Source organism: Patagioenas fasciata, chromosome W, assembly GCF_037038585.1.
Source record: "Patagioenas fasciata isolate bPatFas1 chromosome W, bPatFas1.hap1, whole genome shotgun sequence".
Taxonomy (NCBI): Eukaryota; Metazoa; Chordata; class Aves; order Columbiformes; family Columbidae; genus Patagioenas; species Patagioenas fasciata.
Genome location: NC_092559.1, coordinates 49,069,482 through 49,096,492, shown reverse-complemented (window position 1 = coordinate 49,096,492; position 27,011 = coordinate 49,069,482). Strand labels below are relative to the sequence as shown.

At 38.9% G+C, this 27,011-nt stretch overlaps 1 protein-coding gene across 1 annotated transcript in view; it reads right to left on the bottom strand.

The window, feature by feature from the left end:
- The window catches only part of LOC136114625 (F-BAR domain only protein 2-like), a 142,943-nt gene that overhangs the window by 85,398 nt on the left and 30,534 nt on the right, over nucleotides 1-27,011 (bottom strand). The window contains exons 3-8 of the mRNA XM_071801643.1: nucleotides 26,034-26,108; nucleotides 24,575-24,716; nucleotides 24,334-24,486; nucleotides 16,603-16,707; nucleotides 14,634-14,732; nucleotides 13,125-13,221 (exon numbers count right to left, since the gene is read on the bottom strand). Coding sequence (XP_071657744.1) covers nucleotides 13,125-13,221; nucleotides 14,634-14,732; nucleotides 16,603-16,707; nucleotides 24,334-24,486; nucleotides 24,575-24,716; nucleotides 26,034-26,108 — 671 coding nt within the window. The remainder of the gene's footprint in view (nucleotides 1-13,124; nucleotides 13,222-14,633; nucleotides 14,733-16,602; nucleotides 16,708-24,333; nucleotides 24,487-24,574; nucleotides 24,717-26,033; nucleotides 26,109-27,011) is intronic.

Here is a 27,011-nt window from a genome sequence, read left to right as displayed (position 1 = left end):
TTGGCTTACATCATGGATCCACTTCGTTTTAGACCTTTAACATGGTGGGAACCTGAAGTTCCTCTCTCTAACAATGAAACACACTGGATAGGTGGTGCATGGACACCACCAAAAGGTAAGTTGCTGGAAACAAGGATTGCATTAAATTTAATGAAACGCAACAGTGTTTTGTTGAGACCATTCCTGTATGTGCTTCTAACAAGCCAATTAACAACTGTTTAATGATGTCATTAAAGTTTCACCTGTTTTATCAACAATGAGAGGATAGAGGGGTAGTTCAAGGTAATTTAACTTTTATTTCCATTCTGGGTCTTAATGTGTAAGGTATCTAAAGTTACCACAGAAGATGTTTTGAATTTATACTGGGACCCCTGTAAATTAGAGGCACTGGCATATCAGAATGGTACAGATTTACATTATTTGGACTGGAGACTAACTGGTGAAAAAACTTTCATTGTATTTGTTTTCCTTATCAGGATGACTAACCAGTCTCCTCCAATATTGGTTAATAACTGTAGTTGTTGTAATTTGTATTATTCTATTCTATTGTAGGTTTATTTGTAATGCTGTATAACAGGAAAATGACACGTAAGGTATGATGATCCATAGTGGGCATTCAAACTCACCAACAGAATGCCCCCTTTTGACTTTGGAAGCAAGAGGTGACTGCACCACCACGCCAAAGTAGCCTGTCAGATGACTGTGGTCATGGGGTGGATTGTGTGGCAGTTGCACATTCCCCTGAGATCTGGAGCCTTCAATGGGGAAGTTGATGGCTCTTCAGCACCTTTTCTGCCCCACTGAACCTGTCCCCACATACACACCTAGGGTGGTACCAAGGTGCTGTCAGTCACATCCTCCCCTGCCCTGGGGCAGAGTGACTTCACCTCTACCAACTGGTCGGGCAGGAGGGGTGGGACCCCCAGTCAGCTGACAGGGTCCTTAACAAAGAAGGTGCCCAGAGTAGCTGTGAAGCTTCTGGACTATGTTGTAATGCCCACAGCCAGATCTGACCAGACTATAAAACGGGGTTCTTGCCGAAGACACCCTTTGAGTGATCTTCTTGGAGCTGCAGGTCTGTGAACTGGAGCCTTTTCCTTAGACTGGGATGCCATCTAAGGAGACTTCCTGGGATTAAGAATGCTTCACCTCTTTGTTTAGGTGAGCATTTATTTACTGGATGTATCCTTGAATGAGCCTTCGCCTAACCCAGGTGAATGATTATTTCTTGTGAGTACCCCAAAGTGAGAGGCCTCTAGTTTTGTTTCTTGCGAGTGACTGCATGCATGTTGTGGATCCTCATTATTCTTATGTTGTTGTATCCCAATAATCTCAACTGATATCCAAGCCTGTATTTTATGTTATTGGAGTGCTAAATAATTGTATAAACCCTGTTTCTAGTCAGTTTATTGGCTACACTTTTCCAGCTAGAATTAACTTTTTGTCCACCTAAAACTGACTTTTGAGTGCTTCTGTGACACAGATAAAGAAGAAGTCAAATTTCTTTCTGTAAAGACAGTTTCTGCTGAGACTGGAGAGCAGTCATCTAAGGGGAAGAATAAAACTTGACAACTATTCACATCTCTGCAATAAGTATATGTGAAGCAGCTCTGTTATGGATAGGAGATGGACAGAACACTTTGGCTACCAGAATAAAACTGCACTGCGATTGGGAATATGCTCAAAAGAATTTATGTGTAACACCATTAAAATGGAATGATAGTATTCATGAGTGGACTCAAGTGAAACATCTCCAGAGAACATCTTCAACTTATGTGCAGGGCCTAGTTTGGGATTTAGCCAGTACCCTGCAAAAACAATTGCATAATTTGCAAGAATTAATACTGCAAGACATAATGGCTAACATTATCTAATAGCATAAAGCGGTTAGACCCAAAAACATGTTTTTCAGGCCTCAATCTGCATATATGGGTTTCTGTGGGAATTGGATGTGCTTGTGTAATGTTTTTTCCTTATAGTCTTCTGAATCATCTGGAGAATGATACAGAATGTAAAGAAGAATAAAGCCAGGGTCCTTGCTGTGGTCACTGTGAATCATGTGTTCAAAAATAAAAAAGGGGGAGATGTGGGAATGGCAGGATGTGTGGTTCCAGCTAAAGGGTCTCAGGACAGGTTATACAGAAGTATGTTTTTTATGAGTGTAAGGAGTGATAGCCCAGGCCAGTGAGAATGATATCTCAGGTTGGAAAACCAACCCCATATGTATGATGTGTGAATGTTGGGCCTGGGCGTGAGTGAGTGGGTCAGAACGCTGCCCACAAGATATGCATGGGAATATGACTGAAAACAGTCACAAGATGAGTGTGGTGTGTTTGAGATAACATTTTTTGAAAAAACATCCTGTCTAATCTCTTGGTCCAGGCCCATATCTGTAAACCTATAAATTGAGAACTGTTAATAAAACTCAGCTCTGCCTGGCTCTGCTCTTGCTGCTAACAAGAACTCCATTCCTGTGCGTCATTATGTGCATCTGTATGAATCGTTCCTCTTTGCCGCAGGCTTATCTCTAACGAGCCTGGTTTTATCCCTTTCCCCCTTTAAATCTAGTTTCAAGCTCTTTCATTCTGTGAATTGGATGGGCTCTTCCTTCTCCAATAGAAGGAGTCCAAACAATTTTTCACACACTAGGAAAAGATTACCAAGCTTTCAAGTTCAGATGTGGAGCCTGGTACAGCCCTCGGACTACTACCCATTACTGTTTTTTCATGTAGGTGGTGATGACATTGCAACCCGTAATCCGAGGGCAATTAAAAGAGACTTCAGGGCCCTGGGATGGTTGGTGAGGGAATCAAGTGCACATGTTATTTTCTCCTCTCTTCTTCCAGTCATGGGAAGTGACATTAGAAAAACCAAACGGGTACACATGGCTCCATACTTGGTGTCACCACCACAATTTTGGCTCTTTTGATAACCGGATGGCCTACATGGCACCGGGTTTGTTGGCATTGGATGGAGTTCACCTTACACATAAGGGGAAGAGGGTCTTTGAACACAAGCTAGCAGGGCTCATTGACAGGGCTTTAAACTAGATATGATGGGGAAGAGGGATGTAATTGGGCTCGCATGTGACATGCTGTGGGACAAGACAACAAGCATACATAGAGGAGTGAGGTGAAGCAGGCTCTGAACTGATGAGCTGCAGGGGTGGGGTCCAAAGTGGTGATGCTCATGCCGTCATGTCCAACTGGGGAATAAGCCAGACCAATCATAGCAGAGAGAAATATTCCTTAGCTGCCTCCCAAGATGAGAACCAGAGGTCCAGCCACCTCAAGGGTACACACAGATGCAGTAGATCTTTCTGTACCCCTCATGAGAAACCCCCATGCTTCAGTACTTCCCTGAAGTGTGTACACCAATGCATGCAGCATGGGGAATAAATACAAAGAATTAGAGATCTATGCGTGTTCACAAGGCCATGATCTCATTGTTATTATGGAGACATGGTGGGACAGCTCACATGACTGGAATGTTGTCATGGAAGGCTATGTACGTTTTAGGAAAGACAGGCCAGCAAGGCGAGATGGAGGAGTTGCACTTTATGTGAGAGAGCAACTCGAATGTCTTGAACTCTGCCTGGGGGAGGATGAAGAATGAGTTGAGTCCTTATGGGTCAAAATTAAGGGACAAGCTAACAAGGGGGACATCATTGTGGATGTTTACTACAGGCCACCTGATCAGGAGGAGGAAGTGATGGGGCTTTCTACAGGCAGCTGGAAGTAGCCTCACGATCAAATGCCCTGGTTCTCATGGGAGACTTCAATCATCTGCTCTGTGGGTAACACAGCTAAGCACACACAGTCCAGGAGGCTCCTACAGATCACTGGTGACAACTTTTTGACACAGATGGTTGAGGAGCTAAGGAGGAGAGGCATGCTGCTGGACCTTGTCTTTAACAAACCAAGAAGAAGTGGTTGGAGATGTTACGGTTGGGGGCAGCCTCAGCTGCAGCGACCATGAGATGGTGGAGTTTGGGATCCTGTGTGGAGGAAGCAGGAAAATAAGTAGAACTAAAACCATGAACTTGAGCAGGGCGAACTTCGGCCTCTTCAAGGTCCTACTTGGAAGAATCCCATGCATTAGGGCTCTAGAAGGTAGGGGGGGTCCAAGAGAGCTGGCTAATATTCAAGCATCACTTCCTCCAAGCTCAAGACTGGTGCATCCCTAATGAGGAAGAAATCAAATAAAGGGAGTAAGAGGCCAGCATGGATGAGTAAGGAGCTCCAGTCAAAACTCAGGTGGAGGAAGGATGTTTATGTAATGTGGAAAAAGGGACAGACCACCTGGAAGGAATACAAGGCGGCTGTTAGAGTATGCAGGGATGCAGTGAGGAAGACTAAGCTCCACTTGGAAGCAAATCTGGGCAGGGATGTCAAAGACAACAAGAAGGGCTTCTTCAAGTACATCAGCAGCAAAAGGAAGGTTAGGGAAAATGTAGGTCTGCTGCTGAATGAGGAGGGTGCCCTGGTGACAGATGATACAGCAAAGGTAGAGTTACTGAATGCCTTCTTCGCCTCCATCTTTAGTGCTAAAACTGGCCCTTGGATATCCCAGACCCTAGAGAAAGAAGAGAAAGTCTGGCAAAAGGAAGACTTTCCCTTGGTTGAGGAAGATCAGGTTAGAGATCATTTAAGCAAACTGGACATCCACAAATCCATGGGCCCCAATGGGATGCACCTGAGTGCTGAAAGGTGGCAGATGTTATTGCTAAGCCACTCTCCATCATCTCTGAAAGGTCTTGGAGAACAGGAGAGGTGCCTGACAACTGGAAGAAAGCCAACGTCACTCGTCTTCAAAAAGGGCAAGAAGGATGACCCAGGAAACTACAGACCAGTCAGCCTCACCTCCATCCTTGGAAAGGTGATGGAACAGCTCATTCTGGACATCATCTCCAAGCATGTGGAGGAAAAGAAGGTTATCACAGAATCACAGGGTTGGAAGGGACCTCTGGAGATCATTTAGTCCAACCCACCTGTTAAAACAGGTTCACCTATAGTAGATAGCACAGGAATGTGTCCAGGTGGGGTTTGAATGTCTCCAGAGAAGATGACTCTACAGCCTCTCTGGGCAGCCTGTTCCAGTGCTCTGTCACCCTCAAAGTAAAGAGGTTTCCTAACGTTTTAAGCCTTTCAGGATCTACAAATTTCCCTGTTCTTCAATGTCCCTTCTTCTGATATTAGCAATATAGATATCCTGTCATTCCCCTGATAATGCCCGCCTTTTCACTTCTCTCCATTTTAAAGTTGTATGGCATGTCGTCTCACTTGTTGCCAAAAAAGACCCTTTTTATGAACATTATTGGGCATAAGCCTGAAAAGGCTACTGGTGCCCTTCAATCCACGGTGGGTACCTTTGAAGTCAGTGGGTGACTGGGGTGGGACTAGCAAGGATAGCTGTGTAGTTTTGTAATGCTTTGCTTGAAGCATGATAACAATCAAAGAAATTTGTGAGTTTTCTCATTTTCTCAGTATTCATATAATTACACACACTGTGCTGGATTCAGATTCATTTATAAATTGCAGTTGAAGGATAATTGGGTAGTTTACATAAATTAGATCCCTTAGGTATATCAAGGACAAAGTCAAGATTTTCAAGCAAAAGAAATGTAAAAAATACAGGAAAAGCTTGAATGAATTAGAAGACATTCCACTTAGTCACATTCAGAGTATGTAGTTTACTAAAACATACAACAGACCTAAAGGACGGTAATCTATTTTTAGTTCTAGATATGACTGCAATAAAATAACTATGGAATTTGTCTTCTGTGCATTATCTCTATTATATTTTTTAATAATAAGGGGGTGAATGATTGTAGGTGGATTATCATATTTCAGAAAAAAAACCCCTCTTGAATCCCACCTCCACCATACAATTTTCTTCTCAGGTTTGTTCAGCACTGAGCTATTTGAGTTTCATATGAAGCCTTCTTTAGTTTATTTATTATGTGTTTTCCATAACCCTTTTTGCATCTTGATTTCTATCATGTTTTTGAGATATGCATTGCCCTCCCACAGAATAAGCATGAGCAAAGGTTACGCCAGGTTATAAAGCTAGATATTGCCAAAGACTAGACAGGATATCCTTTCCTTGCCAAAGCTGATGATACGGGTTTGAGACATAACAGCTGGGAGTAGAAGACACATAAAATGTTATTTGAGGTGGCTGCAAATAAAGAACATATTTGGACAGAATAACTATGTATTAATTTATTTCACTGACTCCAGTCAGGGACAAATAGCAAATAAGAAATGAGAGATATCAAATATATTAGAAAAACACAGAAGTGCTCTACAGTTATTTAGTATTTCTATTTAGTAAACCAATTTATTTTTAAATTATAAGACATATTTTTATTAGCAATGTTTGTCTTGCACAGCTAGGGATGAAGCACTTAACAAGCCTGGATAGCATGATTCTCTAACAATGAAGAAAAAAAAAAAAAGGCTTCCTTTCACTCTTCCTTTCACTTTCTTGGAGACAAATGAGGAGGATGAAAAAGAAAAGCTCTCTCTCCAGTCAGCAAGTATGAGGCTGTGGTGGAGAACAGATTTTCAGAGGGTTGTCTGCTTAAATGACTGTGTAAGGGCTGAGATAACACAATGATGGATGTTTTATAAATGTCTACGCAGGTAGATAGATATGACAACCAAAATAGTTCTAGGTTTAAATTGAAATGAGGTACTCCATCACCATGTCATCTCCAGAAAGTCGCTCAACCTTCTTGTTCCTGAATCAGACCAGCTGTAAGAGCTGACAAAAAGATGATTTTCTCAGAAATGAAGAGCTTAATCTAAACTTATAGCCTTCTACGATGGTATGACTGGCTGGGTAGATGAGGGAAAAGCAGTGAATGTTGTCTACCTTGACTTCAGCAAGGCTTTTGACACCATCTCTCACAACCTCCTCATAGGAAAGCTCAGGAAGCGTGGGCTAGATGAATGCATGGCCAGATGGATCATGAACTGGCTGGATGGCAGAGCTCAGAGGGTTCTGATCAATAGTGCAAAGTCTGGTTGGAGGCCTGTAGTTAGTGGGGTTCCCCAGGGGTCAGTATTAGGTCCTGTCCCATTCAACCTGTTCATCAATGACCTGGATGAAGAGACTGAGTGCACCCTCAGCAAGTTTCCTGATGATACCAAACTGGGAGGAACAGCTGACACACCAGAAGGCTGTGCTGCCATTCAACGAGACCTGGACAGGCTGGAGGACTGGGCAGGGAAGAACCTAATGAAGTTCAACAAGGGCAAGCATAGGGTCCTGCACCTGGGGAGGAATAACCCCAGGCACCAGTACAGGTTAGGGGTTGACCTGCAAGAAAGCAGCATTGCAGAGAAGGACTTGGGAGTTCTGGTCAATGACAGGTGGACCGTGAGTAAACAATGTGTCCTTGTGGCCAAGAAGGCCAATGGTATCCTGGGGTGCATTTAGAAAAGTGTGACCAGCAGACTGAGGGAAGTTATCCTCCCCCTCTACTCTGTCCTGGTGAGGTCACACCTGGAGTATTGTGTCCAGTTATGGGCTCCCCAGTTTAAGAAGGATAAGGAATTACTGGAGAGAGTCCAGCAGAGAGCTACTAAGTGGGCTGGAGGATCTTTCTTATGAGGAGAGACTGAGAGAGCTGGGTCTGTTCAGCCTGGAGAAGGCTGAGAGGGGATCTCATCAATGTTTATAAATATCTCAAGGGTAGATGTCTAGAGGATGGGACCAGACTCCTTGCAGTGGTTTCCAATGATAGGATGAGAGGCAACGGGCACAGACTGAAGCACAGGAGGTTCCATCTGAATATGAGGAAAAACTTCTTTACCTTTAGGGTGTCAAAGCACTGGAACAGGCTGCCCAGAGAGGTTGTAGAGTCTCCTTCTCTGGAGACATTTAACATCCGCCTGTGCAATCTACTCTAGGTGTACCTGCTTTAGCAGGTGACTTGGACTAGACGATATCCAGAGGTCCCTTCCAACCTTAGCCATTCTGTAATTCTGTGACTTGTGTGTGTATATATACGTGTGTCAAGAACCTTCTTTCTAACACTAAATATTCAACAAGGATGCTGCAAAGCAAGAATAATTTTTGGTTTTAATATGATTTTTTTCTTGTTACTGCTTAAAACACAATCACACTAAAAGGAAAAGCTTAATTGGCTTCCTCAGAGTATCACATTTGTAGTCCTGCTTGCCAAAAAATGTTAAATTCCCAATTAATTGGTATATTCAGCTAATATTGCCAGTGCAATGCTACCAGTCTTCCACTTGCATTAAGAGACTTTTGGAGCAAAATATGTACAGTTATAACAGTCCAGAAAATTAAAAATAAATAAAACTGCAAATTAAAACAAGTTTGCAGCTTAGGTATATGTGATTATTAAAAATCTATGCTGGCAGATGAGACTTTCTAAAGTCTACACCAGCTTTGGCAGGTTTGTTGTCTATGAAGGGATCCAACTTTTGTAGGTAAAATCAAATAGATATCTAGGATGGGAATTAAGACACATTTGTTGGTATGGCTCTTGAGCTTGCACCTCGTCTTTGAAAACAGAGCTCTACAGCACAGCACTCTTAAATACTTTAGAAAAATATATTTGCCTCAAGCCCAGCTTCTTATTAAAATCCTCAAAGATATCCACACTTAATTTCTCCCATTAGCTTCTGAAACATAGCAATTGACTGCCTTCCTTTACCAACAATACTTTTCTGAATCCCTTTGGTACTGTCAGTGTTAATAACGTAAACTCATTCCTCAGTCAATATAAAAGAAATCCTTGTTTTGTTATACTTCCTTGTTGAAAAGGAGCTCAGAGATTTCATGCAGAGCTATTAAAACATTTGTATTAACTAGTGTTTATTGTCACCTACTTTGTTGCTGTTTAGCTTCCTAAAAAAGCATTTTAATAAACTCCATGAACTATTATGTTATCAAACAAACCCATGGAAAAAACAAATGTCACATGCAGCACTGTTTCAAGTCTTTCTCTCAAAGCAAAATTTATTATTCAAGTACATAATAAGCTAGTAGCTTTAATCAAAGCAAGCTTCAATATTCCATGGCTCTTGCTTTGCCTCAGTCTCTGGGAAAGGACTAACTTTTTTCTAAAATTTCTTAGATGAATGCACTTGTTGTTCTTAAACCCCTTTTTCATCTACTCTGTCTTGTCCATCTTGTACATTTCTTCATTAGACAGAAAATGTATTACAGTTTAACACAACACACTAATTTAAATAGGAATATTAACATGAAGTGAGCACAACTGTGTGTTTATAGTATGCTAACCACTTTGCATTAGCTTCCTAGTCATGGTGCAGCTCACTTCAATGCTCTTGCATTCACTTTGGAAAAAAAAAAAACAACCAACCAAAAAAAAAAAAAAAAAAACAAAAAACAAAACAAAACAAACACAACACCCCACATAACACATAAGCAGTGCTCCATAGGCATTTAGGACTAAAATGCCCATGTAAGCAATTAGAAAATACCCGATAGTAGGTCAAATTCACACTGAACTTTGCACTAACCCCCCACCTCCACCAACAGCCAGCCACATAAAACCTTATTCTAATCAAATGAACAATTCCGTTGAGTTCACTAAATCAGAAGTCAGCTGAATTAAAGCCTAGGTAAAATTTGGTTTTAAAATGTTTACTAAATTGAAGCACTGATGCTTTATGATTCTGGTAACAGGCAATGCTGGTAGCATTAATAAACTTGTAAGGAATTCAGGTTAAACTGTTTTGAGGTGCCATCCAAATAGCAAACATAATAGTTTATCAACAGTTTTGCAGCCTGTGAAATCTCCACATTGCTTTCAGCAGAAATGCCATATCTAAATACACCATTTTGCCTTTCCGTTGTTTGTACTACAATAAAAACTCTGTTTTCCTCTTTATTAAATTTTTAAGAAAAATGCAAAAATAAGAGCAATGACTTAATAAATTACCAACAACCACTAACAATGACATCAGAACAATTTAATGAAAACAAATAATCTAAATTTGGCTTTTGTTTCTATTTTTTAGAAAATGCGGCACAGCTGAGACTTCTCATTTGGCCTTCAAAGGTACCTTCTGGGTAAACTGTGTAGTGGGCAAAACCTAATACAGGGACAAACACACACAGTTTCCCACACATGAGAAGAGGGCACAGTAACTCAGTATTTAAAAAATGGAAAAACATTCATGATCAACTACAGCTATATAGATATTCACAAATATCTTTAAACATATTATATATTATCCTGCCAATTTCAGACATAAGATCTTAGAAGAACATGAGTTCATACTTCCTAGGAGTTTCTATTTCATGCAGCATCAACTTTTCATATGGGAACAAACCAATTTTTTTATAAATTACTATTAGATTAAGTAAATAAAGCTAGAAATCATCGATAAGTCATTAAACTGGAATACACATCATCTCCAATACTGATTTAACATATACTTTGGGTGAAATACAGACATTTTCTGCCATGCCATAAATAAAATTTCCAAGGAACATGGAGCAGAAGCCTATCAGAAACAGAAAACTGATTAATCAGAAGTGACCAGTTTTGATCAACACTGCAGGACCACAAGTGACAGAAGTATCTTCCAAACGATGGTATCAAATCTGCTATTAGACATAACAGCAGGAACATATAAGCTTTAGGAAACAGTTCTGAGAACAAATAAAATTCTGACCTGAAGCCTGACTGGTAATTGCAGTTCCTGCCACCTTTCTGTTTTTCAGTGTTTTACATTTAAGTCATATAATCTGGTATAAAGGACATCACCATGCAAAGAGAAACTGTAGATATGTAGATGAGAACTTAAGTAATTGCCTATGCCCAGAAACTTTTATTGTAAATTGTTTACAATCTTTGCAATAATCCAGTGTTTCTCAGTACTTCCTTTCAGATTAATTATTATTTTTCCATATATAAATAAAAGTAAATTCTGCTATGAAGTACAATAACTGCATCTAGAATATACTGAAATAATCTAAAATCTTTGTTATGTATTATCCTTTTAGTTTATTTTGTTCTCAAAATTCAGTATTTCACAATGCAGCCCACCAACTAATTCAGTATATCTAGCTCACAAATAATACGTGAGGGAGAAGGCCTACATAGTCCTGGGGATTTTTTAACTATTTCCTTCAAATAGATTTAGGACTGGAATCTGAAGCAACAGTGACAGCCTTAAGACATTCTTTCTACATTTGTCTTGTACACCAAGTCAGTATCATTTTTATACGCAGAATACTTAGATTTATCCGAGAAGTCATTTCCTTCTCCACCCTAATTAGTAAATTCACACCACAGAAAGACTTCTAAGATTTGCTCCATGAGTTAAAATACATTTCTTTTAAGAACAGTTCTCAATTGCAGAACAGTGTTTTTTTCCTCCCACAATGTTTTTTTCCATTTAATTCTTAGAAGACTGATACCTCACTTTGCCTTCCAAATCTTTCTAGTTGTCAAAGCTGTATGATTAAGTTAATAAAATGAATATAATAAAAGCAGTAACCATAATTAACATAACATCACTAGCAGTCTGTGTTTCTAGTCTATCTTTGACACTTTACAACTTCTTGTGAATTAAAATTCAGCAGCAAAAGAATACATCTAAGCTTTCCTCTGCACCATGACTGCTTTACAAAGTTGATATCAATACAATAATTTCACTCTGTAAAAGAAAATTCAAGGTGCATGCATTTCCACACTAAAAAGTAATTTTAAAACATTTTGCTGTTATAATAGTTGTAGGAATGAAAGCAAAAGCTTTTAGTTGATCCCAGAGAATACAAATAGGATTTGAAGAACTCTAAATCAGCACAGTATACACTGTGTATAACTTCTCCCACTAAATTAAAAAGTGTTATTTTTCTTATGATTACTACGTTGTCTAGCAAAAACCCACACTAATAATGTGGATGACGTGAAGTGCACAGTACTCTAGGATACATTAGCAAGGGCCTTTGTAAACCAGGGACTCAGGATGCTAAATGCAAGATGGAGATCCCTAGCCATGACATCTCGGCAAAGAAGTCTGAACACTGAATTTTCACGTCTTTATCCTGACTTCAGATCAACTGAACTTGAATCCCTGAAGCTCATACTTTTTCTTTTTTACTCTTTATTGAAAAATTGTAAAATATACAGGAAACATTCAAAAATCATTCCATATACAGTCTTACCTCAGCCCACTCAGGTACTGGCATTAACAGATCACAGACAGAATATGAAAAAATGTTATGTTAAAAACACCTTGCAGAGGCATTGTAAGACACCTAGTAACTATATGTAACAGGTTATTATAAATTCTCAAGATCTACTCAGCTATGTATATCCTTGCTCTGAAAAATCTTTGTGCTTCTGTTCTAGAATTCAGTGATGCTAGCCAGGACTCCCAATGCTAAAAGAAAAATGGTACTACTGAATTCCTGTACTCACACACCTAGTGACCATGTATTCATACTCAAATATTAAAGTGAACTCTCTATTTTTCCTATAATGTTAGATGCACAGTACTGTGAAACTGTCTTTTTATGCTAGTCCAGGAAACTCTTATATACCGCATGCAACAAACAGTACTTTCAGAAAGCACTATTCAATTTGCTGTTTATTAAAGGAAACAATCTACATATAATCTATTAAAATGCATAATTTTGTAAGCTAACCAAATAAGCTGATGCAACTGTTCAAACAGTTCTATAAGCAGCTTTATAGAGATTTGTTCTGAATATATCTATAAATTTATATTAAATAAAGTTTGGAAATATAATTTATGCAGCAGCACATAGCAGAGGTAAGTTTTTGCAAGGAACTTCAGTTTCTTAACAAATCTCACTGATGTACCAAGGAGCAATACAATTTAAGAGCTTCCTCAGAGGTCTACATAGAGGCATCCATAGCTATAAAATGCTATGCTTTATGAAAATAAATACTACACTTACATAATAAATTGTGTTGTTAAATTTCTATTAATCATTTAATATCAAAGCTAATGAATTCTGAGAATTTGAAATTGTAAGTACATTACTACTACAAGACATTAACAAATAAGGTTTGACCTTTTATTAGGAGTGGAAATCTAGTTTTAAAATCAGCATTTCCACTCTTATTTTTAATCTCTTACCAGGTCTTTCCTTGCCAGTTCCTTTTGACTCAGCAAATTTCTGTATTAAACTCTCAACTGTAGTATTTGTCATGTTATTAATAAACTCTTCATGCACCTTTAAAAAAAAAAAAAACACACCACACAAAAAGGAATTTTATAACCAGTAATTGAAAGAATGAAATTAACTTTAAGAAGTGTTTTTTTCTAGAGTTAAGGTTTGAAATACTTGCTTCTAAAATATATTACAGGGCTTCCAAAAATCAACAGGCATTTTACCAAGGACATCCCTTATTTGCTTTAGTATTAGCAAGTGTGTGTATAATACAGATACAAACGAGGAATGAAAGAATAAAGCTTGATGATGTGTTTAGGATTTACTTCATTTCTTCCATCTAAACCACTTCTGAAATTCATAATTTTCTTAATTTGTCAGCAACATGTCCCACTATAATGTTAGGAAGATAAGCAGTCTTTTAAGCCAGCACCAGTTAAGGGTGTGAACTGTTACCACTGTATTATCACAGTTCCCACCAGCTTGAGTAAAAGTATTATGTTGTAATGTTTTTTGGTCTGACAAAGAAAGAACCACAAGTTGTTAATAAGTTTTTCCAACAAGGCAGTATGTATATGCTTTAAAAATAAATAGCATGACCCTTGTGACCACCATTCGTTAGCAGAAACCCTCAAAACTGAGGAAAATGGTGTATACAAATAAAACTACATTTCAGAACATAAAAAATTAAGGAATACTTATAAGGATTATTAATTAAACCAACTTGTATTTAAAGAAAAGATACTGTAAAAGCTTCTTTTAACACTGTTATTGAAGGTCTTTTGCTCATAAAAAACAAGGTATATCAAAAATTTAGAAGCCTTTCAGACTGATATAATTTCAAGTTTTAGTTAAAGAAAAACACAAGTATCCTGAAATGAGTGTTAATTAATATCCAGGAAACAGAACTTTGAAATACACTAACGATTCTCTAAATTGTCAAAATATTTTGTTTTATGTTAACACAAAATGTAACGATTATTCAGCCTTATTCTGTAAAATTTGGGATACTGAACTTATAAATACCACAGGAAGTAGTAAAAAAAAATCATCTTATGTTGAATTTAGATATTAACAAGATTTCCAATACAATTAACAAAATTAGAGGATGATCCATTTAATAAAAGATTTCAGAGATGCTGGAATAACAAAAGAGAACACACATATAGAAACACCACAAAAGACCAAAATGGCAACTTAGTAGATGTTCAAATCACCTTCAAACATCTCATAAACAAGTTCAGTACTTGCATAATGTTTGATATCTATGGTAAAAAAAACCACATCTACTTGAAAGTCTTTTGAATTCTGTGGATCATTCCTGTTTATCTCCTTCTACTCATACTGGTTTGAAAAGTTATCATCATTTGAAAGATGTGAGCTTGTAATTACCACAAACACAGTAAGAAATGTTTCATTTAATAGTTAAGAAAAATATGTAATGTGATCCAAACAAACAATAATATAAACATTACCTCTCCTATTTGTAAATGAATTTCTTTTATGGTATTTGACAATGATACTATAATCTCTTTCATATGAAAAAGGTGTGTTTCTTCGATGTCTTGAAATTTCTGTAAAGCAATACAAACACAGTTATTCATAATGAAAATAATTCTTGAAATACTAAACCTTAAATTTTAATAATTAAATATACTAAACAAAAACACACTTTTTTTAATCTTGATCATAGTAATTACAGTGTTTAAGGAAGGTGTAGAATTCAGTTATGAAATAACATACTTAATATCCTTTTAGAATCATTATCCAACTTTTTTTTTATTTACTCTTTAAACCTTCATCTATCTTGATTTTTTTAAAAATCTAACCTATATTTACCAAAAGAAAATATTGTTGGAGGGTATTTAGAAGAATATATCTGTTTTCCATAACTGAAGAGTTTTAGATCTGTTTTGCACCTCCTCCTTATCACCCTCTCTTCCTGCCAATATACACATGCTTTCTCTAGTTAAATCTATATCCTTTGCTTCTTTAAATGTGATTCAGTTGTTTGATCTTTAAATTCACTGTATAAAAACTATGCAGTTTGTCTGGAATAACTGCAGTCATCACTGTCTTACACTATACAATAAAGAAATAAACATTTAAGAGTCACATATATTTTTAAAATGAGAGAAAAATAATGTACTTGACCAAATGTAATTCAAACTGAAAAGCATAGGGAGTACAGTTTCTCCAACCAGAACCTAGTTAGGATATTGCACAAAAAAGATGCCTACTGTGAACTCTTCAACAAAATGATGTCAATACTCATAATCTATCTGTCACATTCAAGGCAGAATTTTGCAGTAGCATGCCTGAGCACTTCTTTGTCACAAATGCCTGGACTGGAGAGGTGGGTAGGAGAGAAGAGCTCTGATATGTGATGTATCTGGTACCCTTTCTGTAATAGCTGTATTGATTATCTATTCAGAGATGAACTAGATCAAGTTCTGATGAAGTTTTCAAAGCACGAAAGCAGTTTAGGACAGGGCAGCTTTTTACATGTCAGCCTACATAATCCCCATACAGTAAAATCTTAATTTCCAAGGAGTTAAGGAAAACCCTAACACTTTTCCACTTCTATGTTAATAACACAGGTATGACTGAATCTCCCTGATAATTCCATCTGTGTCTAAAAATTAATCTTTGAAACTAAGGAAGAGAGCAAAGAAAAGAAAATTCCTATCTTGTAAAAGCTTTAATAAAAAAAGCTAGTCCTCAACTAAATATTACTACTAAAAGCAGAAACAGTGAGGTTTGCTTTTTGAAATCTGAGGCAGTAGAAAATCAACAGATTTGAAAAAGAAACTTCAAAATATAACAAGCAGCAGCATGTGCAACCATAAAGAGAACTCGATATCCTCTGAAATAAATATTAAAACAGCTTAAAAAAACCCAAACAAAATTTTAACAAAACAAAACAAAACCCCAAACAAATAAAAAAACCCACAAACCCATAAATTTTAATAGATGTAGAAAGTTTTGATCACCTCAGATAAACCTTGGAAAGACACTAACAAGCTGTTACTGAAGTGTTTCACCAGAATGATAATAAAAAGCCCATGATGGGTTCCATTTTTATAACTCCTGTGAATGAGTTCTGGCTCTCCAGCAATTCACAGGATTTCCCGCATGATTACAATGCATCTACAATACTTCCAAAAGTTAATTTTGTTTCCTTCCTAAAAATTTCTTCCAAAAGTCTATCTAGAGTGCTCGTGTTCAACTGTTTCATTCAAGGACACTGCCATCACAACATACATGGTCAATATTTGCCCTTCAAACATATTAGTTCTGACATTATTGTTCATATAAATTTCTAATAGAGATCATTCTATCTTGAACCAATTTTTCAAAGGCTTTGATTTCAGATATCTTCAGAGAGATAAAATAGAACATATTAATTTATTTTAAAGGTAACTGATTCAATATAACACTCACCTGTGCAGTTTCTGTCATTTTCTGTTCAAAACCAGATTTAACTGCAGCATATTTCTCCACACATAGTTTATAGGTATCTGTAGCTTTTTTCAATTTAACTGCTGCCTATAGTTTAGTACAAAAAAAGTGTCAAATGTCACACATCTAATCTGATCCAAGGCTTTTAAGGCCACTATTAACAGAAAGCCTAGGATGACCTATAAAAATAATCAGGGGATATCAAAACAGTGAAGCATCATAACAAAATTTCACCACCAAGTAACTCTGATTCTAGCCATTAGAAAATTCTATTTAAAGCTATACATATACTACATAAAAAGGTAACAAAGCAATTACCTCATTTAAATCCCTCCCCCTTATCAGCAATGACTAACTTACAGTTGTTTTGATATAAATATTTTAAAATTTGTATTGCTGAAGTTAACTAATTAGGTCATGTCAAATATTTAGATCTGCAAAAGAAAAGCAGGAAAAAAGCAAGGCTGGAATACATAGCAAAGAGTTATTAGTGCAATTCTGAAAGAGTTAATGGTAAAAGATACAAGGTGGCACAGTTCTCTTAGAAGTGAAGGAAGAAATATAAGGGAAAAGACATTCAAAAGTACAGGTGTTACAAAGGAAATTTTAAGACTAAGAAATATTTTAAAGTGAAGTTAATGTAGAACATACTGATGACCAGATTTATGCAGCTCAGACTTGCTAATAATAGTCCTTTTTGCCTTTATAATTTATTGATTTGTTTCATTATTTGTTGCTAATAAACCAAAATGTTAATTTTGTGCGCTTAATATTCTTAAAAGACAAAAAGAAATACAGGAGAATCCTAACATTACATGGACAACAGAAATGAATGAAGAGATTGTTTTTGGTAGAAAAAAAGTTATTTTCAAAGTTTACACAGCATGACAAATGAGATGAAGGTTTTCAAAACTTTGATATTATTGCTATTTCCAAGTTAAAATCCAATTAAAATAAAAATTATTTTCCTTGAACATCAGCTTTTTTTCTAGCTTCTGTGTTCAACATGCCTACTTTATCTCACTGAAGTTTCCCATCAGTTGTAACTCAGAAGTATTTGAATTGTTAATTACATCATTGAAGACAGTTGTATATTTACTATATTTGTTCTAGTTACGAATACCTTTCCTCCCCTCTTTAAAATGAATTTCATCTGTCCCACAGTAAAAACGGAAACTATTTCTCACTTGCAATGACTCATAAAGCTGACCACTGTCTATAACTTTCAAACAAGTTAATATAAAGATGCCTTCTGGAAAGACATATTCTGTGAGTTCCAAGAGAAAAATAACTGAAAATCATGAGTAACACTATAGTGTTAGTACTTGTTCACCTGAGGAAACATCAACCTGGATTTCAAAGGAAGAGAAATCAAAGCTACAGTTCCATTTTTCCAGTTGCAGAGACAGCTTAAGCAGATCTTGCTCATGTAGTCCTCTAAACCCAGCATAACAGAGTCTGAAAATACTTCACTGTATGAAGAATATGGATCCTTCAGGATGACAGGATGTATCAAATCCAGTTACTTGCTCTGAATTTTACTTCATGATTCTCACTCTTGCACACTCACATAGAGGAATTCCCAAGAAGAAAACAGTCCTGTCTTGTTTCCCAAGCACCATTTACTGTACCAAAAGTAAAAGGTGCTCTCTGAACACCTGGTTTTAAAAAGAATTAAGATTGCTTTGCAATAAGATGATTCCAAACTTAATCATTGAAAAGGAAGGCAGTCAACATGGTCTCACCAAAGGGTAGTCAGGCTTGACAAACCTCATAGCCTTTTATGAGGACATAACCAGGTGGTTAGATGATGGCAAAGCAGTGGATGTGTGTGGATGGGTTTCTATTAGATGGAGATTTGTTATTGAACTAGCCAGGCCCAAAGGAATTTCAAGGCCACCTCAGAAAGCTGAAAACAGGACCTGCTGTGGGAGAGAAGCATTTCTACAATAACAAGGCCTCAACATGATGTAAATAAACGGACCTATCAGCAGTGAGACTCCAGCGTGTGGACAGCTTGTGAACATAGATGATATCCAATTAGTGAATGCATGATTGGAGCGTGGACGCGTGATCAAAGAATAGTTGCATATATAAGGAGACTTGTTTCTGTAATAAATGGCTCTAGCATGATTCACATTGAGTCAGAGTGCAGGGTCCTTTATTCGCTCCAACAGATGTGGTCTCTCTTAATTTCAGTAAATCATTTGACACAGTCTCCCACAGCATCCTCGCTGCTAAACTGAGGAAGTGTGGTCTGGACGATCAGGTAGTGCAGTGGATTGTGAACTGGCTGAAGGAAAGAAGCCAGAGAGTTGTGGTCAATGGGGCATAGTCTAGTTGGAGGCCTGTACCTAGTGGAGTCCCTCACGGGTCGGTACTGGGACCAGTACTATTCAATATATTCATCAACAATTTGGATGAGGGAACAGAGTGCACGAGTTTGCTGATGACACCAAACTGGGAGGAGTGGCTGACATGCCAGAAGGCTGTGTCGAGAAGGTCGAGACACTGAGGTCCATCAGGGAGTGTGAAAAGGAGATTGACTGGTGGAGTAACTCCCTGGCGTGCCACTCAGAGAGGCTCCAGGGGGATAACCTCCAAAAGGTGATGGACCCCCTGCCCTGTCGGGCTGAGGGGGAAGACCTGAGACAGCTCCTGCCCTGTAGCTGTCGGGTAGAGGTAGGGGACCAAAAAGATGACAAGGGTTGGAAGCAAGTTGCAGTTTGGCGCCGCGGGCAACCCCTCTCCCTACCTGCTTCGCTTGCCCAGGTGCCCCTCCATAATAAGTTTGAGGCCCTGGATCTTGAGAAGAGGTAGGTGAGGATGCAGTGCGAGGCCCGCCTACAAGGTCACATAGAAAGAGGCAGTTGACTCCACACCTCAAGACCGCCTCAGATAAGAAAGAAAGAAGGGTAATTGTAGTAGGCAATTCCCTTCTGAGAGGGACAGAGGGCCCAATATGCAGAGTTGACCCTCATTATAGGGAAGTTTGTAGTCTACCTGGAGCCCAGATTAGGGACATCACCAGGATGCTCTCCAACTTTGTTGGAAAGTAAAATGTGGGAAAGTAAGATGTGTGGTTCCAGCCACCTGGATGATAAAGGAAGATCAATACTAACATGACCATCTGGATAGTCAAAAACATAATACTAACATAATAATATATTAAGGGCCTTGGACAGATTACTTTGAAGTATGTTTCTCGTAACTGTAAAAAGTTATAGCCCAGACTCGTGAGAATGGTATCTCGGGCCGGATAACCGCCCCCAAGTGCATGGGATGTGTGAATGTCCTTGGGCCTGGTCTGTGAATGAGTGGAAAAACAAGTGAGACAAACATCATATGAGTTCAGTGTGTTCTTAATAACAATTAGTGGAAAATAACTTTTTTGTAAACATCTTAGTCCAGGCCTGTACCTGTAAATCCTATAAATTGTTAATGGTGAATAAGAAAGCAGGCTAGGTCTAGGTCAGCTCTCTGCTTGGCCAGGCTCTGCGCTCCTTCCTGAACAAGATCTCTGCCTCTGCGTGAATTTCTGTCTGCGTCTCGGTATGCGTTGTTCCTAATCGCCGCAAACTTGGTGCACCCAAGAGACTACTACCCACTGCTGATCTTCCAGACAGGTGGGGAGGAAGCTGCATCCCACAGTCTGAGGGGAATGAAGAAAGATTTCAAGGCCTTGGGAAGGATGGTAAAAGAATCTGGGGCTCAAGTGATTTTTCTCTTCCGTCCTTCCAGTTTTGGGTGATGACATGGGATGGAACAGAAAAACTCAGACCATAAACAATTGGCTACAAGACTGGTGCTACAGGCAGGGCGTTGGATTTTTTGATAACGGCTGGTTTTACAAGACACCAGTCCGAACAGTGATACGTGGGAAACGTTTATCTCACAGGGGCAAAAGGATGCTGGGACAGGAATTAGCAGGGCTCATTTGGAGAGCTTTAAACTAGACTCGAAGGGGAAGGGTTGTGGCTGGGCTTCCATCAGAGGGGCAGCACTCTAGAATTGATGAAGACTGGGAGGCCTCCCATACCCTTAGGGTGAAATCGGTGTGCTCAGCTCGCTCTCTGAAATGTCTGTACACCCAAGCGCGCAGCATGGGGAATAAGCAGGAGTTAGAAACCCATGTTCAGGCAGGAGATTATGAGCTGGTGGCAATTACAGAGACATGGTGGGACAGCTCACATGACTGGAATGTGGTCATGGATGGCTATGTCCTTCTCAGGGAAGACAGGTCAGCCAGGTGAGGTGGTGGAGTTGCTCTTTACGTGAGAGAGCAACTACAATGTATTGAGTATTGCCCAGACACAGATGAGGAGCGAGTTGAGAGTCTATGGGTGAGAATTAAGGGGCAGGCTGGAAGGGGTGATACTGTTGTGGGTGTCTATTACAGGCCACCACATCAGGGTGAGGAAGTTGATGAGGCCTTCTACAGGCAGCTGAGAGCAGCCTCACAGTCACAGGCCCTGGTTGTTGTGGGGGATTTTAACTTCCCTGATGTTTGCTGGAAGGACTACTCAGCCAGCCAGCCACAGTCTAGGAGGTTCCTCCAGTGCCTTGACGATAACTTTCTGATGCAAATGGTGAAGGAGCCAACTAGAAGAGGTGCACTGCTGGACCTCATCCTGACTAACAAGGAGAGTCTGGTTGAAACAATAAAGGTTGAGGGCTGCCTTGGTTGCAGTGACCATGAAATGATGGAGTTCAGGATCTCATGTGGCGAGAACAGAAGAGCAAGCAGAATTGCAGCCCTGGACTTGAGCAGGGCAAACTTTGGCCTTTTCAAACAATTGCTAGGGGAAATCCCATGGGCAAGGCTGCTTGAAGGAAAAGGGGCCCAAGATGATTGGTTAGCATTCAGGGACTGCTTCTACCAAGGTCAAGATCAGAGCATCCCGACATGTAGGAAGTCAAGGAAGGGAGCCAGGAGACCTGCGTGGTTAAACAGGAAGCTGCTGGGTAAGCTCAAGTGGAAGAGGAGAGTTTACAGATCATGGAAGGAGGGGCTGGCCACTTGGGAAGAATATAAGTCTGTTGTCAGAGGGTGTAGGGAGGCAACTAGGAAAGCTAAGGCCTCCTTAGAATTAAACCTGGCGAGAGGGGTCAAAGACAACAGAAAGAGCTTTTTCAAACACCGGTCAGCCTCACCTCCATCCCTGGGAAAGTGATGGAACAACTTATCCTTGGTGCCACCTCAAGGCATATCAGGGATAAGAGGGTCATTAGGGGCAGTCAGCACGGCTTCACCAAGGGGAAGTCATGCTTGACCAACCTCATCGCCTTTTATGAGGACATAACCAGGTGGATGGATGATGGCAGAGCGGTGAATGTGGTCTACCTTGACTTCAGTAAAGCATTTGACACAGTCTCCCACAGCATCCTCACAGCTAAATTGAGGGAGTGCAGTCTGGACGATCGGGTAGTGAGGTAGACTGCGAACTGGATCAAGGGAAGAAGCTAGAGAGCTGTGGTCAATGGGGTGGAGTCCAGTTGGAGGCCTGTATCTAATGGAGTGCCTCAAGGGTCAGTACTGGGGCTGGTATTATTCAATACATTCCTCAGTGATTTGGATGAGGGAATAGAGTGTACTATCAGCAAGTTTGCTGATGACACCAAGCTGGGAGGAGTGGCTGACACGCCAGAAGGCTGTGCTGCCATCCAGCGAGACCTGGACAGGCTGGAGAGTTGGGCAGAGAAAAATTTAATGACATATAAGAAGGGAAAGTGTAGAGTCTTACGTCTGGGTAGGAAAAACCCCAGGTTCCAGTACAGGTTGGGGAATGACCTATTAGAGAGCAGTGTAGGGGAAAGGGACCTGGGGGTCCTGGTGGACAGCAGGATGACCATGAGCCAGCACTGTGCCCTTGTGGCCAGGAAGGCCAATGGCATCCTGGGGTGTATTAGAAGGGGGGTGGTTAGGAGGTCGAGAGAGGTTCTCCTTCCCCTCTACTCTGCCCTGGTGAGACCATACCTGGAGTATTGTGTCCAGTTCTGGGCCCCTCAGTTCCAGAAGGACAGGGAACTGCTGGAGAGGGTCTAGCGCAGGGCAACAAAGATGATTAAGGGAGTGGAGCATCTCCCTTATGAAGAAAGGCTGAGGGAGCTGGGTCTCTTTAGCTTGGAGGAGACTGAGGGGTGACCTTATTAATGTTTACAAATATATAAAGGGTGAGTGTCACGAGGATGAAGACAGGCTCTTCACGGTGACAATCAACAGTAGGACAAGGGGCAATGGGTGCAAACTGGAACACAAGAGGTTCCACTTAAATTTGAGAAGAAACTTCTTCTCAGTGAGGGTAACAGAACACTGGAACAGGCTGCCCAGGGGGGTTGTGGAGTCTCCTTCTCTGGAGACATTCAAAACCTGCCTGGACACCGTCCTGTGCAACCTCATCTAGGTGTTCCTGCTCCAGCACGGGGATTGGACTAGATGATCTTTTGAGGTTCCTTCCAATCCCTAACATTCTGTGATTCTGTGAAACCTATTCTCTGCTACAGGAAAAATAAATTAATACAATCTTTATCACCATGTTTCTAAAATTACAAATATAAGTTTGAATAAAGACATGACTGAAGAGATGTGATAGTCACAGCTACTGGCTCCCACTGGAAACATTTCTGAAGTACTATTAATAGCTGAGCATTCAACTATGGTCTAATTATACAAACAAAAGTATCTAGGGAAAATGCATAAAACAGTAAAAAATGGCCTTCAGCTTCTAGTGCTTCCTCTTTCTCCCTTCTGCATGTAGACATTAGTGAGACTGAACATTTTTTTGTTTTCAAATGGACAAGGGACTGCCAAGTTACATGTTAAAAGCAAGCCTTCCTCAAGTCAACTTCTCCTACTGAAAAATTTCTATTTACAAGAATTCGGAAAAATTATATTTTGGATAAACTGAGAGGAAAACATCTGCCCTCCCACATATTTCTGATTCATGTCTAGAAGTCAACACTGACTGTCAAGACAAATCTAGGAAAAAGGCTACATTAATAGTGAGGATAAAAAAATCAGAACATGGTCAACAGAATTACTTGTCATCAGTGACAAGACAATAACCAACTAACTCTTATCTGCTCCACCAAGACAGCAGTACAAAAGGCACTAAGACCATTCTAACAAGAACAGAGCCCTACACATCAGATAACAGAAACAGGCTGAGGTATCAATATTTTTAAAATTACATCATTAGAGACAGGGAAACATGACCTTTTTCCTCTACTACTTTGCTTCCTGAAAACCGGATAAAGTTAGTGTTACCGTCAGGTCAAGGGAGGTGATCCTTCCTCTCAGCAATGGTGAGGCCAAACCTGGAATCCTGTGTCCAGTTCTGGGCTCCCCAATACAAGAAAACAGAATGCCAGTTGGAAGGGACCTACAATGGTCATATCTAGTCCAACTGTCTGACCAATTTACTTAAGAAAATGCATCCAAAAACATAAGCTGAAACAATTATATGCAATTTCTGTAAAAGCCGCTGAACAAAATTATCATATGATGCAGGTAATTACAAAATAAAGAATTAGAACTGCAGTGCAGTTAGAACAGATAAGTATAAACAAAACATAATGAGGCATTCAAATTATCATTCACATTATTAAACAACCAGAACTACTTTTAGCCCTTTTTGAGCATTTGACTTACTAACAGAAGGTGAATGTGTTACAGATTGACAACACAATGAATTTAAGATGTTACAGTACTACCTTATCAACTTCTCTCTGTGTTGCTCCTTCCTTTTTCAAACTTTCTTGTTCGACACACTTTGCATTATAGTTTTCCTTTGATTTCTGTAAGGCCTGAGTGATACTTTGAATGTTCTGCACTGCTTCCAATGTTCCTGAAACATCTTCTTTAGTCTGCCAAATATCACATAGTTGTCAAAAATACCATTTTAATTTTCATGTTAACAAGTCATTGGACACACACAAGAAAAAAATTAATAACCTTTTTATAAGTTTTGATTTGTTCATCTCCATACTTGTGAACTTCTTTTATTAGCTCTTGTAATCTCCGCACAAGATCCAAGTGACAGCTTGCTAGTTTTTCTGTTGAGGTTTTGAAAACATCCCAAACTGGTGCAAATGTCCTAGATTGAGGGGAAAAAAAACAAAACCAAAAACAACAACAACAACAATTAAAAAAAAAAAAACCACACAAAAACAACAAAAAAAAACCAATTCTTGCTCCTCTGGATTTTTTCCTTTTAGTTTGCTACAGGTTTTTTTTTTAGTGCTCTACTGACATGTTTACAGAATTTCAGCTCTGTTCCTATAACTGAAGCAAGCAAAAAACCCAACAACTGCTATAAATGATGTTATTAAATGTTTCAAATGTACTTGGAATCCTACCTAAGTTCTCAGTGTTTTATGGTTCACCTGTATTGACTATATTGAGTAAAATAGCAAAATTAACTTCTTCTCCATCATCAACACACAATAATGACAAATGATATTTCTAAAGATGATGTAAGAGTAGCTCGAAAAAAATAAACACGTAAAAGTATTTTAATGTGCATACTTGAATAGTGAAAACAAACCAAAAGCTACTCAGTTAGTTCAGTTTCCAGTTGTCTTACATCATTACAGTCACGAGATTAACCATATGATAAAGGAATGTGGGAGACAGGTCATTCCTCAGATTCAGACTTCTATAACAAATGGACTTTTCTGGCTATTCTAAAGATACACTCCTACCTCAGTTTCCAGATCAATGCTGCTAAAAAAATCAGTAACATGCAGATAAAGAACCTTTGAAGAGCAGCAACAACTGATATCAAATTATCAACTGATGAAAGCTCTTCACATTTCTACCTGTGACTACTAAAAATAAAAATAATCTTTAGCCTCATTTAAGAATTCTGAGCTGTTGGAATAATCTTTTTTATGAAAAAAAAAATTCATTAATCATTCAATTTTTTTAAAGACATATCCCATGTATAAAACTTTAAATAAACTATGGAATAAATAAATTGAAAAGTCTCTTTCTTAACATGTCTGAGGACACAGATAACACTTGAGAAACCAGAAATAATAAAAATAAATTATTTAACTGCCACATTTGCAGACCATACGTTAACTCTTGAAAATAATTACCATAGGCTTGGGAGCACAGAACAGAAAGTCACATTCTTTATAATCTCTGAAAATAACTCAACCTTAAACATAGAGGAACAGACAATTCCTGTTGTTTTTTCTTGGTTTTGTTTATTCTTTTTTAACTGTGTACTGTCTTGTTTATGTCATAGCTGCATGATATTTTGCAGAGCTGCATAGTAACTGAAGAACAAACAATCATTTTTAAAGGTGGCAAAGTTATGCTGCCTTTAACATCATCAATAAATGTATTCAGAATCAAACTTGATTCTTAACATGTATGCAGTTAATTATCTCTTATATACACTTACCCAAGTTGTGTGTAATTGCTTGCTGATTTGGCTAGTTTTGTCATTGACCTTGAATATGCCTCCTCTATCGTAGCCCTATCAAAGAACGCAATCAAAAGCATAACTGAAAATTTGAAGATAGATGAATATACATTCTAAACGTGCAAAGCATAGGAATTTTTACTTTAGGTAAAAATGACTCAGTTTTAATGGCCCCTCAAAAACTATATGCAAAACCACAGAAATATATTAAAAAAAAAAAGAACACTGTGACAGAATGTTGCAGGGAACAGAAACAAGTAAAACCTAAGGGCTCAAGACTTGCAAAAGGTGATTCCTTCCTTCACTCTCTGCTGTTCCCCTCTGCCTTTAACGTTCTTCAGTAAGAATCAGAATACAAGGACATAACAATCACCCACATAACACTGTCTAAATACCAGAAATTTACAGAGCAACAAAATCAAATATAATCATAATGAAAATATTTTAAAAAAACCAACAACAAAAACACACACACAAAAAACCTGAATGCTTACTGAGCAATCACATTTGTTCACATTAAATAAAATGGGGTCTTGTCTAGTGTTTTGGGTTTTTTTAAAGTTCTGCAATGACATGTATCACATTCATAGAATCATAAAATGTCCTGAGTTGGAAGGGACCCACAAGGATCATTGAGTTCATCTCCTGTCCCTGCATATGACAACCCCACAGTTCACACCATGTGTCTGAGGGCCCTGTCCAGCCTCTTCTGGAATACTGCCAGGCTTGGGGCCGTGGCCACCTCCCCAGGGAGCCTGTTCCAGTGCTCTACCACCCTCTGGGTAAAAAACCTTTTCCTAATGTCCAACCTAAACCTCCCCTAGCACATCTTCCTGCCATTCCCTCGGGTTCTGTCACTGGTCACCAAAGAGAAGAGTTCGGTGCCTACCGAGGAAGCTGTAGACCATGATGAGGTCTCCCCTCAGTCTCTTCTTCTCCAGGCTGAAAAGATCAAGT